This window comes from Syngnathus floridae, chromosome 12 (genome assembly GCF_059516105.1).
Source record: "Syngnathus floridae isolate MCC-2025c chromosome 12, RoL_Sflo_1.0, whole genome shotgun sequence".
NCBI lineage: Eukaryota > Metazoa > Chordata > Actinopteri > Syngnathiformes > Syngnathidae > Syngnathus > Syngnathus floridae.
In genome coordinates, this window is record NC_142424.1 from 6,118,156 (window position 1) to 6,134,176 (window position 16,021).

Here is a 16,021-nt window from a genome sequence, read left to right on the forward strand (position 1 = left end):
CAGGATTAGCTTTAGCATTTATTGCTAAAAAAATATAACCATGAAAATTATTTAATTATTGAGTAGTCACTGATACTGATTATAAGTACTGATACAACTGGTATTTTTAATAAAACAAAACAAAAACAATGGCAGATAATTTTAAAGAAAAACCTACATATCCTAATAGTATAGCAGTTATCTGTAAAATTGCAATGGTAATTTTCTATTCTAATTTCTACTTTACTAATAATCAAAGGATACTAATAGTAAAAATATAAAAATACTAATAGTAAAAGAGGGCAACTGAGATTTGTATCGGCATCCATTGCAATTATCGATACCTTGAAATACTACTGATACCGATACCGGCTAGTAAAAAAATAAGAATTTTGACAACAATAGGCATCTGTTATCTCAATCTAGCAAATGAAAATAAAATAAACATTTTATAGGATGCTAGCGGCATGTGCCCTCACTGTCCTGTGATCTGAACATGGTCAGGGCCCTGCATAAATTAAATGAAGTACATTTTCTGGCGTAATATACAATACGTCAATCCCCAGTGCCTAGCAGACGTCAACAAGTCACACTGGTCAAATTTCGCATGTCATAAAAACCTTTATTCTACCAGAAAATCTGCTACAAATTGCTTTTGGCATGCATAGTTTTCACACAGCAAAAAACAAGTATGAGAATTCCCTTTTTGATTTCATACCTCCACTTGGCATGCACATTTATTAACAGTCCCTTCTTTTATCGATATAAATTAAACATCCTGCATACCTTGTACTTAAGTCAAATAGTAGTTTTGTCAACTTTCTTTGGCTTTTGTGCGTAAAGAAACAAATGCTGCTTCTTTGTTGATATGTAGAAAATAATTTAAATGACAGATTATTGAGAATCTTACTCATCCAAATTACACACATGGACACAAATTGCCTCTTAAGAAAACACAACCAACAATACGGTATAGTTATAAAATCTAATAATTAAAAAAAATCTCACATTGCCACCAGTATGTGCTTTGGGAATTGGTAAAATTAAATAAAAATATAATCTGGATACTCATGCGCAATGATATTCAAAATTAGTTTGGAATGTTTAAATTGCCTCTCAGGTCAGCTGTACATACAGTAGAAGCAGTGGATATAAAAAGTCTACACACCCTTGTTCAATTGCCAAGATACATCATTGTTATGAAAATTTTCCCCAAAAGTTTTGAAACAATTTGGCTTTTTCTTTTTTTTCATGACAAAAACTGACATTTGAACAAAGGTATGTATGTACTAGATTTCTTATGCACTGTCCAACTTGTATCAGGAAATATTAATGCACACAGTAAAAGACACAGAATTCACAATAAAATGACATAAATGAATCCAGAACATGAAGTTACATCACAAATAAAAAAAAAAAACTTACCGCGAGACAGCATAATGGGAACATATCTACAGTCTGGAAAGGAAAGGAGATTATGTACAAAAAAACATAATGACACTTCTTTGACGAGACCACACCGAGATATTGCCATATTGTGTTTTTGCCTTCATCCCTAAACCTTGCTTCCACTGATGGTGTGCACGTATAACCTGAGATAGCCTCCATGTTTTTTTTGTGATTTTTTTATCGGCAGTTGAGTGAGTTCATACGCTCTCGTAGGCTCTCGGTGGATGACATCATCTAAATCGCTACACGGAATTGTCAGATAGATTTATTCAATTTGACAAGCACATTAGCACCAGAAGAAAATGTGCTTATCCTTTTTGTAAAAAACAAGAAAGTTTATAGTCTTAAACAAATCGGTTTATGTTCAAAGAAACAGCAGGAGAAAAAACCCCAACCGTGTTGACTTGATGTGCTTGTCGGCCGTCATACTCCAGCGGTGCAGTTTCAGGGCCGGCCTTGATGTGATTTTTCTTTCTCCGTAAAGGTCAGCGGTGCACGCTCAAGTCATCGAGACATCATCCGCACGAATTCTGCCAATTTAAGGCACAGCGGCACAAGCATGTGAGATGAAGACAAATGTTATAGTGTAGTATAGTCTTGTTTATCGCGGGGGTTACAAAGTGATGATAATAAATGTTTATTTTGTATTTTCATTATTGTAGTTTATTTTCTTTCCATTTATAGTCATTTACTGGAAAAATGATACATGTGAACCGCGTTATAGTGAGGGAACACTATTTAAAACATTCTTATAGTCAAATATTTTAAAACAGATTTTTTGGCCCCCCCTGAAAAATACTTGCAACCTCCTCCCAAGAAAAAAAAAGCCCTATCTCCGCCAATGAATAGCGAACATCAACATAAAGCTTGTCTCTAAAGCTTTAAAGTTTAAAGCAATTAAACTGTTTAAAGTTTAAACTGACCACAATTTTATTTTACACAATTGCAAAAATATTTGAATGAGTAGGGCAAACTGTTACCTCTCCTCAAGTCTTGCTTTGGCACCATGAAATGTTTTATAGTGCCACAATGTATACACCAGCTCAGATGAACTAAAGCTGCACTGTAGCATTTACTCATCAAAAAACATAACGCAGATATTCTCATCCCTCACAGCAAATATGCATCCTCGTCTCTCTCTCTGTATATGTGTGTGTAGTGGTGGTGGGGGTGTAATCTTTGAGGTGACATAATCCCCACGGAGATAATCTGACAGACACACTGGCGCCGTTCATCCCCGCAGACGGTGTGTGCTTTAGAGCTAAGTAGAAATGGAGTGTATATATTTTTCTATGTACAGTACATACACTAAGTATGTACTTCTCAGCAAATTCAAATATAGTGGAAATTGGAATTTATTTCAGTAATTCTTTTCCAAACGTGAAAGGCATATATCCCTCATACACGGAATAAAATATGAATATTTAAGTATTTTAATATTTTAGGAACAAATAAGGAGATGTCATACCTTCAAAATCCACATGTCCATCTCCGTTGAGGTCTATGTCTCGTAAAATGTCCTCCAGATCTCTGTGGCCTACCTGAAAATGTAAAAATATGACGATAATTGTGCTCAGTTTTGACTGACCTATATTTTGGCAAGGGTGCAGGTGTACCTAATAAAATGGCCTATGATCGCATGACTCATACCTGCTGTCCCAAAAGCTTTTTCATCGCTTCTCTGAGTTCTGCGGTACTGATCTGACCGTCGCCATTGGTGTCAAACTGCAAACGACAAGGTTACGTCACTTACGCTAGAGACAATTGATGAATGGATGATTCAATAATTGAAATGTCTCGACCTCTTTGAACGCATCCCGCAGCTCCTTCACGCCGATCATGTCTGCGGTCTCAGCCAGAAGTTTGGGACCCATTAGCTCAACAAAATCCTCAAAGTCGACATGTCCGCCCACTGTTGCGGACAAAAAGTAAAGTTCTACAGTACATAAATGTGCATTGGATTAGTGGTACTCAGACGCCCTCTAGTGGGAAGCAAAAGAATCACTAAATTAAATAAAAAGATGCATCTTTACGTGATTTAAAGAGGAAGTCAAATTTTTCTGATTAACATTGCATTTGTGGAATATAAATTAAGCAGAAGAATCCACCTCTTTTAAATCCATCTCAGGGGGCGGCCATTTTCAGTCAAAAGCAAATGGCAAAATGCCCCCCCCCCCACCCCCTGAGATGGATGAAAACAGCCGAATTTTGCTGCTAAATTCAAATTCCACAAATGCATTATCAATCTGAACATCATGCTTCGACTAGTGCGGGCGCATGGAACGTATTGTCAACAAAACTTTTTTGAACCCACTATAGTATATTTGTTAAGTACAGTTCAGTTGTATTTAACTTTTAAATACAAAGACAATACAACTTTATTGAGGTAAAAAATTTGACAGGTCCCAGCTGACAGATTCACTTACAATTCATGTTGATCTGCTGGCTAAGTTCAATCAGCTCCATCTCTGTGGGCATGTAGCCCATCGTCCTCATGCAGTTGCCCAAGTCTTTGCAGCCGATGAAGCCGTCTTTGTCCTTGTCGAACTCCCTGAACGCCTCGCGCAGCTCTGGGAGCATATCAGAGGGTAATTATTACACAATTATATTTAAACTAGAGGCTATTTTATTTTTGTCGCTGTCGCTTACCATCCATTTCTTCTGGCCGCAGCTCTCTGTCCTGGAAGGAAATCACATGGGAGAATTAGCAGCCCACCAGTACACAAATGTGGCGTGAGAAATAAATAAATGTGTTTGGTGGTGTTCATACGCCACAAACATGTCTAATGTATAATGTGCTGCCTCCAAATTGTTTTTAGGTTCAGCATTTTATTACTGAACTTGACATTCGTGACAAATGCAACCATGGTGTCCAAAAAAGAAGAGCCGCCATCTCGCAGCTCATCAGCACAGCGACCACTCACGAGTCAGCGCAGGCACGCTCGCCTACCCTGACTGATATGATCTGTTTTAAGAAGAAGAAAAAAGTCTAACGTGTGATGTCGCTGTCGCAAAGCGATAGTGAAAGATGATGACATCATCATAGAAATAGCAGCAACGTTTACAACATCCCACAATGTGGAAATTGCACAAAGCAATAGATTATTTTCCAACTTGCGGCCTTCAAGTTGCAGGTAAAGTCGTACTGCGTTGCAATTTTGAAGCATTTAAAGCACAATATTTCCAGAAACAATTACTATACTTGAAATCACTGAGCCCAAATTGACTGTGTTGCTCCCCAAGTGAGTAGAAATAACAAGGACAATATAAAAAAATATGAATAAATGGAGAAAATAATAATAATATCATTTAAAAATATACAATAATATGCATTATTCACATCAATTAAAATATAATAAAAGAAAACATTGAATTAAATGCAGTTAGTAAATATAATAAAGAATTTATTTTGCAACCGCAATTGTGCATTCCAATAATATAATGACAAATAATACGTAATATAATACATTATATAGCCTGTAACTGGCTGTCAATACATATAATTCCCTATTTTTTTAGGTCACACTCGGCGCTGTGACAGTGAGAAATTGACAGCACGCTTTTCTCTCAGCAGGCATGCACGTGCTAGTTTCCGGACTTACGTACAGCCTGCCGGTTCTCGGCGAAGCCCTTGCGTAGAAAGATGCACGCGGGCCCCAGCACGTTGTGCATGTTGGTGCCGTTCTGGGCCAGGGCCACTAGTGGCTCCAGATAGCCCCCCCCTGAGCCCCCTTCCTCTGAGGACTGCACCGCTTTGTAGTTCTTCTTCTGGTCCTGGAGCAAAATCGGTCCAGGGTTAGAGTATTGAGGAGCCGGGTGAGGTTGGCGCGTGAAGACGGGAGACTCAATTTGAGTCGACGCGAGGGAGGGATGAGCTATTCGAGTCTGTCAGTTATTTGCCATTTTGGAGTCAGTCGTTATGGAACGTAAACTTCAGGGAAGGGAGGCAGACGAGGTCTGATATACATTGATGTGCTTTTTTTTAAATTCTTATTTTCTCTTCCGAAGGCGAGAAACTTCACAGATGACAAATTGCCCATGACAGCCTTTCCAAAGCTTCAACATCCCAATGGCACTGCATAGAAACACCACTGCCTGTCTGACTAGTTTACTTAACTCTAGAGGAACAAGGATTCATCGATTAATCGACAACTAATCGGTTCTTAAACTAATCGATCATGATTTTTCATAATCATTGAAACGTTGAGGCATATTTTTTGCTCAAATCCTCAAAATTTCAGCTTGTCGACAGTCATCTGATTCATCAATCGACATAATAATAATAACGAAAATTAATCAACAATAAAAATAATCATTACCTCACTACTTTACTTAATATTAATGAATACATTTCAGGACAAGTTTAGACAAGAGACAAGAGATGCCTAATATCAACTCCGATCAACCTTGACCTAAAAAACGCACCTAATCTTCATGCAAATTTTACAGGCCAGTCCAGATGATGCCTTTCATGCTCAGTCAGCCATTTTTTTTCCTAATCACCAATTAAGCTCACCAACCCCGAGGGCTAACCAAGCTCTCATGCAAAGTCGGCCCAATTACAGAGCGATCCACAGGTTAATTAAAACAGGACGCTTCCTTGTTATCCTCTGATCCAAACAAGCCGTAGCCGTAAAAAGACTGAAAATAGAATGTGACATCACCGATCACATCTTCAGATCGTGCGACTGTCACGACCAATTACCCGGAGAGCGCCGACCGGCCTCCTGCATCTTTACACCGGTATATAACATTTAAAGCGCATATACACCAAACAAACATACTATTTGATACTCAAAATGACCTTCACACTCCATCTGCTTAGCATGTCAGTGCAAACGCAGCTACTTTGTGCATTTCTGCAGTAGCCAAGCACGGGGGGTTCGATGCCCACTGGCTAATCTGAGCAAGTGATGCATGGCGCAGGGGCTGTTTGCGGAGGATACAGCGTGCCAGAAAATTACTACCGAGCCACGCGGACAGTTACATAACACGCATAAAGAAATAGAAAAAAAAGGCCCAAGTGTAGAAAAAAGTCGTGTGTGGAGACTTGAATTGTAATATTTATTTATTTTTAGGTCAGCAATGTGCAGCTGCTGCTGGTAGGGATGCACTGGGTAGCCAATTGAAGGCTTTGCAAAGAAGACAACAGATGCTGCACTATTTGTTAAGCTTGTCAACATGCACGTTTATGTCTCAATTTTATGTTACTGTATCAAAACAGTCCAGTGGAAGCTCAAGATTTGAAGCAATTTCTAGGAAAAACACATTTGAGAAAAGGACAAAACAAAAGCAAATTGAAGTTATCGTGATTTCGAAAAGTGGACAATCGTTTGTGTGCTGACTGCAATATGGCTAAACCATGTTAACATGATAAAATGTGTTAGCATTATTTGTAGCATTTAGCATTAGCAGAAAACTTTTTTAGTTAATTTGACACACAACACAACACAACAGGTTTAAAGGTGTAAAAAAATGTGTTACTTGAAATGGGCCAATTTGACTAACAACATAACAGCAATGTTAAATGTATTTATTTATTTATTTATTTATTTATTTATTTATTTATTTATTTATTTATTTATTTATTTATTTATTTATTAAACATTAACATTACAGGTGGGTTACATTGTATTATTTAATTGAAATTTTGTGACTTTAAAATTGATCAGTTTAACCAGTAACATAACATGAGGTTTCAACTTTGTTTTCATATTAGTTTCTAAATTGTAACATGACAAGAGAGTTAAGTTGTTAACTTCCATTTGCACTTGCATAACCATTAAATACATTAAAATGTTACTGTAGATAGAAAAACAAACCTCTAAAATGAGTCAATTTGACCCCCAAAGTTGGGGGGGGGCAACAGGTTAACTTTTTTATACACTTGGATAGCTCTTAACATTTGCTTATGTTACTCAAAAAATTTTTCCAACTTCTGTAACAATCTAATATAACACATAACATTCCATTTCTATTATCATATAGTCGATAAGCATTCTGGAATGGTCCGACTGTACTGACATGTCAAAAGTTCCACTATTGACACAATCCACTGGTTGACCTCATGAACCAACAAATCATTTCTACTTCTGAAAACACTGAATGCATGCAAAAGTGAAACTACACAAAGTACATCCTGCCACTATTTCCTCCCAAGCAAACGCTACACGGATGGATCGTCAAAGTCCGACAGCACTACACAAAGTCCAGTCACTTGAAGGGAGTTTGGGATGAGCTAGCATGCAGGAACCCGCAGCCAAAAAAGCAGAGCTTACCTTCTTGGTGAAAATTTTGAGCGACTTTACAGAGTTGCCCATTGCAAAAATCCCCAAACGGGGTGGTCTCGCCTTATGTTTTCCCCCTACGTGTGTGTGACGGCGGCGGCGCGTGCATGAATGTCGGCGTGCGTCTCCAGGCATGCATTGGAATGGGGGAGTGATTGGGAAAGGAGAAGAAGGTTTTACTGCCTCATTGACTGACAGGAGAGGACATTTGGGGAGAAGAGGAGAGAAATGATAGAGGAGGAAATGGATTGGAGGGGGTCTTCATAGGGAGAAGGAGAACAAACGACGGATCGGAAGAACGTGGAGGTGCGAGCGGCGGGAGTGGAAAAGATGGCTTAATCATTCCATCCTCTCTCCGACGGTCTTTGCATCCCTCCCTCCCCTCTACCCTGTCTCCTTCCCTTGCTCTCCCTCACTCACTTTCTTTCAACCCTCCTCCTCTCCCTCTCTCTCTCTCTCTTTCTGCCACGCTCTCCCAAATCTATGCAAATTCCACACAAGAGGTTCTTTCGGACAAGCATATTACCTTCCCCGGAGCAAGATGCCGCAGAGGCTAATCCAAAATGCACAGATACCTACAAGCGCACACACTCACACACGCACACACACACACACACACACACACACACACACACACACACACACACACACACACACACACACACAGTCAGAAATATACACTCATGTGAGGCTCTAGATCTAAAAATAAACCATTCCTCTCCTCTGCTCCTTCTCCCCATTTTATAGCCCCAGCATCCCTCCATCCATCCATCCACACGCACACACATGTGAGAAAGTCATGATTTAAGCTTGAAGTGCTTGGATTGACACCAAAATATACACACAAAGAGAAGCGCAGCTGTTCCGAACTCAAACACGCACACAAAATTTGTGTGGATTTATTCATATTTTTTCCAAGCAAGATAAGTTGGCCTGAATCATTCAGTCTTGCTCTCATGAAAACACACATTTACTTATTCGTCATCATCTTTTTGTCAAGCAGCCTCTAAAACAGGTCCAGACGAATGGGTGGATGGATGGATGGATGGATGGATGGATGGATGGATGGATGGATGGATGGATGGATGGATGGATGGATGGATGGATGGATGGATGGATGGATGGATGGATGGATGGATGGATGGATGGATGGATGGATGGATGGATGGATGGATGGATGGATGGATGGATGGATGGATGGATTCACATCAGTGGAAATGTCAAGTCTTCAATGAACTTATAGCATGTTGGCGGAATGAGGACGAAACCTGGAATACCCAGAGTAACACAAGGCAAACGCGAGGAGAACATGTAAAGTCCATCAAGGAAGACCTGAGCCGAGACGTGACCACAGAGGCTCTTAACTGTGAGGCAAGCATGCTAAGCACTGCCCCCCCACCAAGCTATAATGATGAATACGTTTATCGAAGCGGAATGATGGCAAACGGCATGACGGGCCCCTTTTGAAGCTTGCCTTTTTTTGCTGAGCCTGCACTTTTACTTAACCAGCAGGATGAATGCATGACTAAATATCTTGCAAAACCAAAATCCTGACCACCAAGGCCTTCCACAGGTCCAAAAACAACATCTTGCCACTACAATAGCCCAATTGAAGTCGACTACAAAACTAAACATAAAGAGAATTAACCAAACTTGTTCAACTCTGCTAGCTTTAGGCTAACACGCAATGCAAAACACCCTTGACGGGCTAACGAAACTAGCATTGATGCTGCGATAATCAAAATCATTTAAGCAACAGGTAGTGTCACTCATTGTGCAGTAACACATATAGACAGACAATCGTAAAACAACACTTCACTTATATTACAACATCTTATTGGCTCAGTTAGTTTTGAAAATCTTTGTCGTGCATTCTGGCGGCCAAGGCGTGCACACTGGAAGAAACTGCACATTGTCAGTTGGCAACAAAGCATGACATCATCATCCACAATTGATTTAATTCCGTAATTTAATTATTCATTTATGTTGTTTTTCTTCTGCTCCATCCCAAAAAAAACACTTTTACACTGCAATCATTTGAACTCTGTCTGCCATTCAGTACAATAAATAGCTCTCATTGGCCTTGTATGTGTGTGCGTGTGCGTGCATGTGTTGCTCACTGGATGATTCACGCAGCCTCGCACCGCAGGCTCGTTGTGAACTTCAGAACTCATCGGACGTCACACACGAGCCGTCAGCTTTCATCAAGTCAAGCCGGAGTTTATGTGTGTGCGCATGTGTATGTGCGTCTCCGATTCCATGACCCCCCCCCCCCACCTTTTCACATCCTTGTCTCACTTTCATTTACATAACTCTGTATCAATGCTTTAATATTTTTTTACATAACCACAAACAGGGAGTTTAATGAAGATAAACTGTCTGGTTAATGAGATAGCACTTAATTTAATTAAAATTGAGGTGAAAAGTTTCATGAATTAATTACAGTTTACTTTATAGTTTTACAAATGAGATGGACTTTAATTAAATTTATTTTATGAACAAAAACAATAAAAGAAATACATTAAAAACGGTTTCAAACGAAAAAAGAAAATATGAATGAAAATACAATTTAAAGCTCCCCTAAATGTTATTGTAATTAATTTTGATGCAATTTTTCAAACAGATATTATGCAAAAATATTATTTGAAAAAATGTAATCAAAGGAAAAAATCAATAAGAAATGAACATTTTTATGCTATTCTAAATTAAGTGACATATAAAATGCATAAATATTTAGCATCATTTGTAACCACGTGCACCCGGGCGCATCCGTTTCGCAGCTTAATCCTCATGCGCGACAAAATGGGAGGATTTACACCAAACGTGTTTTTTTTTTTTCATGACGAGCGTAGATACAAAAATATCCACCAGGGTCTAAAAATAGCGCCTCACACTCGAGACATATTGGAGGCATATGCTGCGCTCGCTGTGCTGATGCTCGCTTCTTTCCCAGCATCACCCTTACACATGCAAAAAAAAAAAAAAAAAAAAATGTCACCACTCAGCGCATCCTATACTCCTACTGAATATTCCAAGCAACAACATTAGATTATTACAATAACGTAGAAGGCCATGTTCATTAAATAAGGGGCGGACATTTTATTTAGAAAAAGTACACTTGTTCACCCTTGTTAGGTCAAAAATAACCCAAAATGGGTTATTAGGGTAAGAATACTTCAAAGGTAAACAAATATATATACTGTACTGAATCAAAAAGATATTTTAAAAAGGTTGTGCAGTTATAAATTTCATTATTTTTTATTCTCTTTAATGTTTTTAACGCAATCATTATTAGTATATACTACGTACAGTAATTATGTGCTTATTTTATGTACCGCTAGAGGGAGCCCGCGTAACACTAGCCTATTGGTACTCATAGCATTGTGGATCACAGAATCACTCCTGGCCTCTGTAAGGTGTCAAGGTCAGAGTGACCGAGGAAGACCAAAAATGGAGGATGGATGGAGACAGATTTGTGGGGATGGAAAAAAGAAAAGGGGAAAAGGGCAACAGGTGACAGGGTGAATCAGCATGAGTGACTGCATCACTGCAAGCAAGTGAGGAGCTAATGTTTTTTTTTTCCTCCCATCACAGTCATCGTTGTCACGATGGAGCAAGCGAGTGAGTGTTGATGTTGTTCACAAGAATCATCCACATTGCACAAAGTCAACCATTTGTGGCTTTCTTTGTCCCATTTATTTCCTGTTCTTGCATCATTTGTCCTCTCACGCTCAATGGCTACATGGCTGGAGGTAATATGGCACATACAGTTGTTCAAATGAATCTTGCGCCCTCTGCTGGTTAACACGAAAAGCAGCTTTCAGAGACATAATTCGTCTCACTGTATAGTGACTGTGTTTATATATTTCCTACCATGTAAACAGATATTATTTTAATTAAGTGTACGTATTTTAAAAATTATTTGTAAGGTCTATTTCAGATTTCTTGGCAGATTTCATTTTTTTCTCATTTTTTTCATTTTTATATATTACTGAATGTATTTATTGCATTTAAATTTGCTTTATTTTTGTATTTTATTATATGTGGTATTTTATGTATATTATTTTATGTCTGTATATTTATTGTTATTTTTTCAGGGTTGGAATAATAATAAAATAGTCAGAATAAGTCATATTTTGGGAATATTTTAAGTGTTTTAATTGCAACCCAGCCATTAAATTGAGAGGATTGATTACCAGTTTATTTCTTCCAGTCACAAAACTGAAAAAAATTTATTTATATTTGTGCTTTATCTAACTACGTATGACGATGAGAAATATTTAGGGGAACAAATTTAGTCATGCGTCTAAGGTTAAAATTGTGACTGCAAGCATTTCAATGAGCGGCTCATGAAGGGTTGCTTTTTTTTCCTTTTCAGCTCAGAGAACACAAACAAAAAAAAACTGTGTGCCGCCTCCAGTCTTTCAAATTCAGGTCTTGATGTTCTATTTTTAGCCTCCTCCACTGGCTGCTCTGTTGGCTTCGTATGTATGCAGATCTTCCCGTTACGTAAGAAATTATTTTATGAAAAGAAACTTTGTTGTGCTGCATCGCCCTGACGTGTCCGCTTGAAGCTCTGGACGAGTGTGTGCAAGCGTGCTTGTGTGTGCTTGTGTGTGTGCAGTCTTCTCGTTTTCACTCTTGTTGCTTGGCAATTAAGAATTAAGGTCATCTCGTATACAGTAATATATAAATGTCAACGAGATGGACCTCGGTGATGTGAGTTCATTATACAGTAAAAGTTGTGCTTATCACATCTTTAGCCTCGTAGGCCACAATATTAGGTACACTAGTGCAATTACACAATATCAAGTATAGAAGCTCTGTGTTGACTGACTGTCAGAGTTTGTCAGCGCTAGATATGAAATTATAAAATTGTGAGAAAGTGTTGGCTCTTGGATCGAAAGAATTTGAACGGTAAATCAATTGTGCAATTCAAAAGACGCCTTAATAGCTCTCCGGGTGTACCTAATAAAGTGTCCAGTGAGTTCACACAGCCTTGCATCTTTATCACTGAAATCCTTTTCATTCCGATATGGATGAAAGACGTCATAAATTTTGGAGATTTCAAGCAGAGAGCGTAATGAGAACATCTCTGCACTAACCTCTGAGACTGATTGAAGCTCTGGCCTGGATTGAGCGCGAGACAGGAGTTATTTCTGGAACACATTAGTGTGCACGGAGGTAATTGTCTGCTCTCCAGCTTATTTATTTATTTCTCATTCATGTGGAGGGTGACCCATTGGAAAAAAAAATGAGTAGATTTTGGTGAGTAATAAGACAGCAAGGGCACGGCAAGGGCGGATTAATTTGAAGGAGGTGTTTGAGGGCCACAGATGCATCTTCCGTGCTGTATTATCGACCTTTTTGATGACGACAATGCACACCTATGACAGCGTCAAAGCACTAATCATTATAATTGGTCAAATCCATCCATTCAAATTGAAGTAACTCAACTACTTGAGTTTAGTAAATAACTTGGAAATATATGCGAGAAAGGAAGTGGCTTTACAAAAACCTCCATGTGCTAGCACCTCCTCCTCCCAGCTCTTTTGGGAGATGTCTCTTTAAATGTTGCTCCCTAGCTAATTTCCTCACTTTTCCCCATTGCACGTTTGTACCGTTTTTTTGTCCACCCCCTCTCTTTATTATTCTCTGACCTGACTGTCTCTGACCATTTGGAGGACTTCAAACTGGCCACATGGGATGAGGAGCAACTGGACATGACCCGACATCAACTTCAGTGAATGGAACTTTGTGATATTTTCACTTGAAAATACAACGGAAAAAAAATCCATCCATTTTCCGGAATGGCCAGCCAATCACTGCAAATGGATGGATGTCATCATAAATGGAATACATTGGGTATCATGAGGATCTACAGAAGACCCAATGCATACCAATCAACGCGGAACTGTCAGTGTTTGAGGTTTGTTAGTTTTCACAAGCGGCCAATTGTAAGCCACTAGTATTTTCACTCTTTCCGCTCTTTGTGGCAATCTGCCTCTTCCTTGACAATCATGCCATGTTTTTGCAGTCCAATAAAATAATACAATGCAGTACGAGGAACCTCAAAACTCACTACAGGTTTTTTTCACTTTTGCTAGATGTGCAGTGTTCAGTAACTTCAAGTAATGCCAACTGTGATTTTGTCAGGTTCGGCCATTTTGCTTGATGTATGGTGCAAAATGATGGTGGTCAAGACCAGGACCTCACAGCTATGGGGTAAAACCACTTATCCTTTTGTTGACCACCCCAAAAACTTGTCATTCATTGGGAATGTGCAAGCCGGAGTAACAGCAATAAAATCGAGATTCAAACCAAGAACATCTCGTGCGAGGCACACGTACTAACCACTAGTGCTCTGTGCTGCTTTCCCCCAAACAAGCAACTAATCCAACATGTACAATTAAATTAACTATTGATTCCATGGTTGTTGTTTTTTTGCTTTTTTTTTTTTAAAGTGTTATTGCATGTTTGAGATAAGTTCAAGCTTACTTGTCCAAAGACAGACTTGACGATGGGGTGCAGGCTTGCATCATAGTCCGAAACGGTGCTGAGCCTCTTGGACCTCCGGCCGGAGGTGGGCCGACTCGTAGCCGGGGCGCTACTGGCGGCGGCGTCCGAGCTCAAGCTGGAGGCTGAGCCGCTCACCGGCTTCTTGCCGGTCTCGAAGAAGAAGTCAGCGTCGTCCCGGTCTTCCTTACTCGCACACGGGGACCCTTTAGAGTCCCGTCCGCGTCCCCCGTGCCCTGCGGACTGCTTGGACCTGACTGACTTTGCGCGCGTCTTGCGCTTCACGTCCTCCGCGCTTTTCTCTGCGTGGCCGGGCCGGCACAGGGGTCTCCTAGCGCTCGCTTCCTCCATCCGGCTAGTGTCGGCTCCTCTCTGGTCGCGTTGGTTTTGGTGCCCGCCGCGACCGTTCTGTGTGGATCTGTGCTGGAGCACCGCGGACTTCAGTAGGGACGTTGCAGATTCGCTTTTCGGCAAGGAACAGCTCATGCTCTCTCGCGTCCCACTTCTCACGGATGGAGCTGCAGGTGCGTGAGGAACATCAGCCGGCAGCTGGATCCACGTCCACGCGGGTGGTGGTTGGATGGAGGTCTGCAGCAGCAGCCACCTGCCGCCGGGACAATTGCAAGGGAACTGTTCCCTCACACTTGCTCTAACTTTGAATGCGCGCACTCACACAGTCCACGCTGTGAGTTCAGCAAAGGGACCCACGTCACCACGGATTATCACGCGCGTAATTTGCCACAAGAATGAAAAGAAGAATCCACTGCAGCTCTCAGTGAAGGGGGACGCTGCTATCAGTCTTTTCATCCTGCTCTCTGGATAAGTTTATGACATCAACACTTCATTTTCTCTCTTGCCAGCACTTGCCCACTTAAACAATTAATGCCTGGAGAACAATAAATACAAACTTTAAAAACAGAATTCTCCCAGTAGAAAAACACAAGTCTAAAAAAACATTTTGTCCTGCAATTTACAGAAAATTGCATCAAAACTAATTGTGAGAAGCTTCACCGATTCAACAATAATGACTCAAAACACACTGCCAGCAACAAAAAAGGGCAAAAGTGGAAAACTGGCCATTTACTGGACCTCAACCCAATGGAACATGCATTTTTCCTCCTGAAGAGAAGACTAAATGGAGAATTCACAGGAACAAACCAGGAAATAGACTGTGATTCAACAAGTAAACAAACTAACAAAAATATCAATTTTATTTGTGTGTCGAAAATTGTGGTTTCTGTCCTCATCGGCGTATCACACATGCTCTAATAACGACACTTGCCTTATTCTTATCCTTCAAGCTTGGTCTGCTGAGGGCTGTTAAATTTTGGGGGGGATCTTTTTTAGCTGCTTTGCACTTATGCAATTAAAAAAAGTGTATTCTTTGCTTATGAGATAAAAAATTGGCTTAAGTCGCTGGCTAGGTTTGCATAATGTTCACGGTCGATAATGAGAAGTCTGCCTTTGCACTACTTAAGAGCACATTTGCAATGGAGACTTGCATGAGAATGCTAACAGAGCCATGTTTACACCGAGGGTCATTTAAGTCCCGCAGCAGATGTCCATGCAGGGCAAAAAAAAAAAAAAAAAAAGCAGTGAGTGTAGTATGTGTGTATATGTGTGTGTATGTGTGCGGGGGCCAATTAAGACTTGAGCTTGATAACGAAAAAGTGTGAAATGAGCACATTTTGCCTTCTGCTCCCAGGGGAACGTGTGCGTTCTGACATCTGTGTCTCCTGCGCTGCAGGGAGAGCATGACTATCTCCACCGCATCTCAAGCAGTCACCTAC

The 16,021-nt window shown here is 40.1% G+C and overlaps 1 protein-coding gene across 2 annotated transcripts; it reads right to left on the reverse strand.

The window, feature by feature from the left end:
• Nucleotides 1–580: 580 nt before the first annotated feature.
• Nucleotides 581–15,216, reverse strand: LOC148389821 (calcium-binding protein 1-like). 2 transcript variants are annotated; one of them, XM_088391672.1, is made up of 8 exons: nucleotides 7,707–8,099; nucleotides 5,035–5,202; nucleotides 4,078–4,108; nucleotides 3,855–3,998; nucleotides 3,231–3,340; nucleotides 3,079–3,153; nucleotides 2,897–2,969; nucleotides 581–1,958 (listed from the first exon to the last, which is right to left on the reverse strand). In XM_088391672.1, exons 1-8 carry the CDS (start codon nucleotides 7,848–7,850, stop codon nucleotides 1,933–1,935), a joined length of 771 nt encoding a protein of 256 aa, XP_088247798.1. In that variant the 5' UTR covers nucleotides 7,851–8,099; the 3' UTR covers nucleotides 581–1,932. The 2 variants fall into 2 exon arrangements, with proteins under 2 accessions (XP_088247798.1, XP_088247797.1); XM_088391671.1 differs by lacking the exons at nucleotides 5,035–5,202; nucleotides 7,707–8,099 and adding an exon at nucleotides 14,214–15,216.
• Between the last annotated feature and the right edge of the window lie 805 nt (nucleotides 15,217–16,021).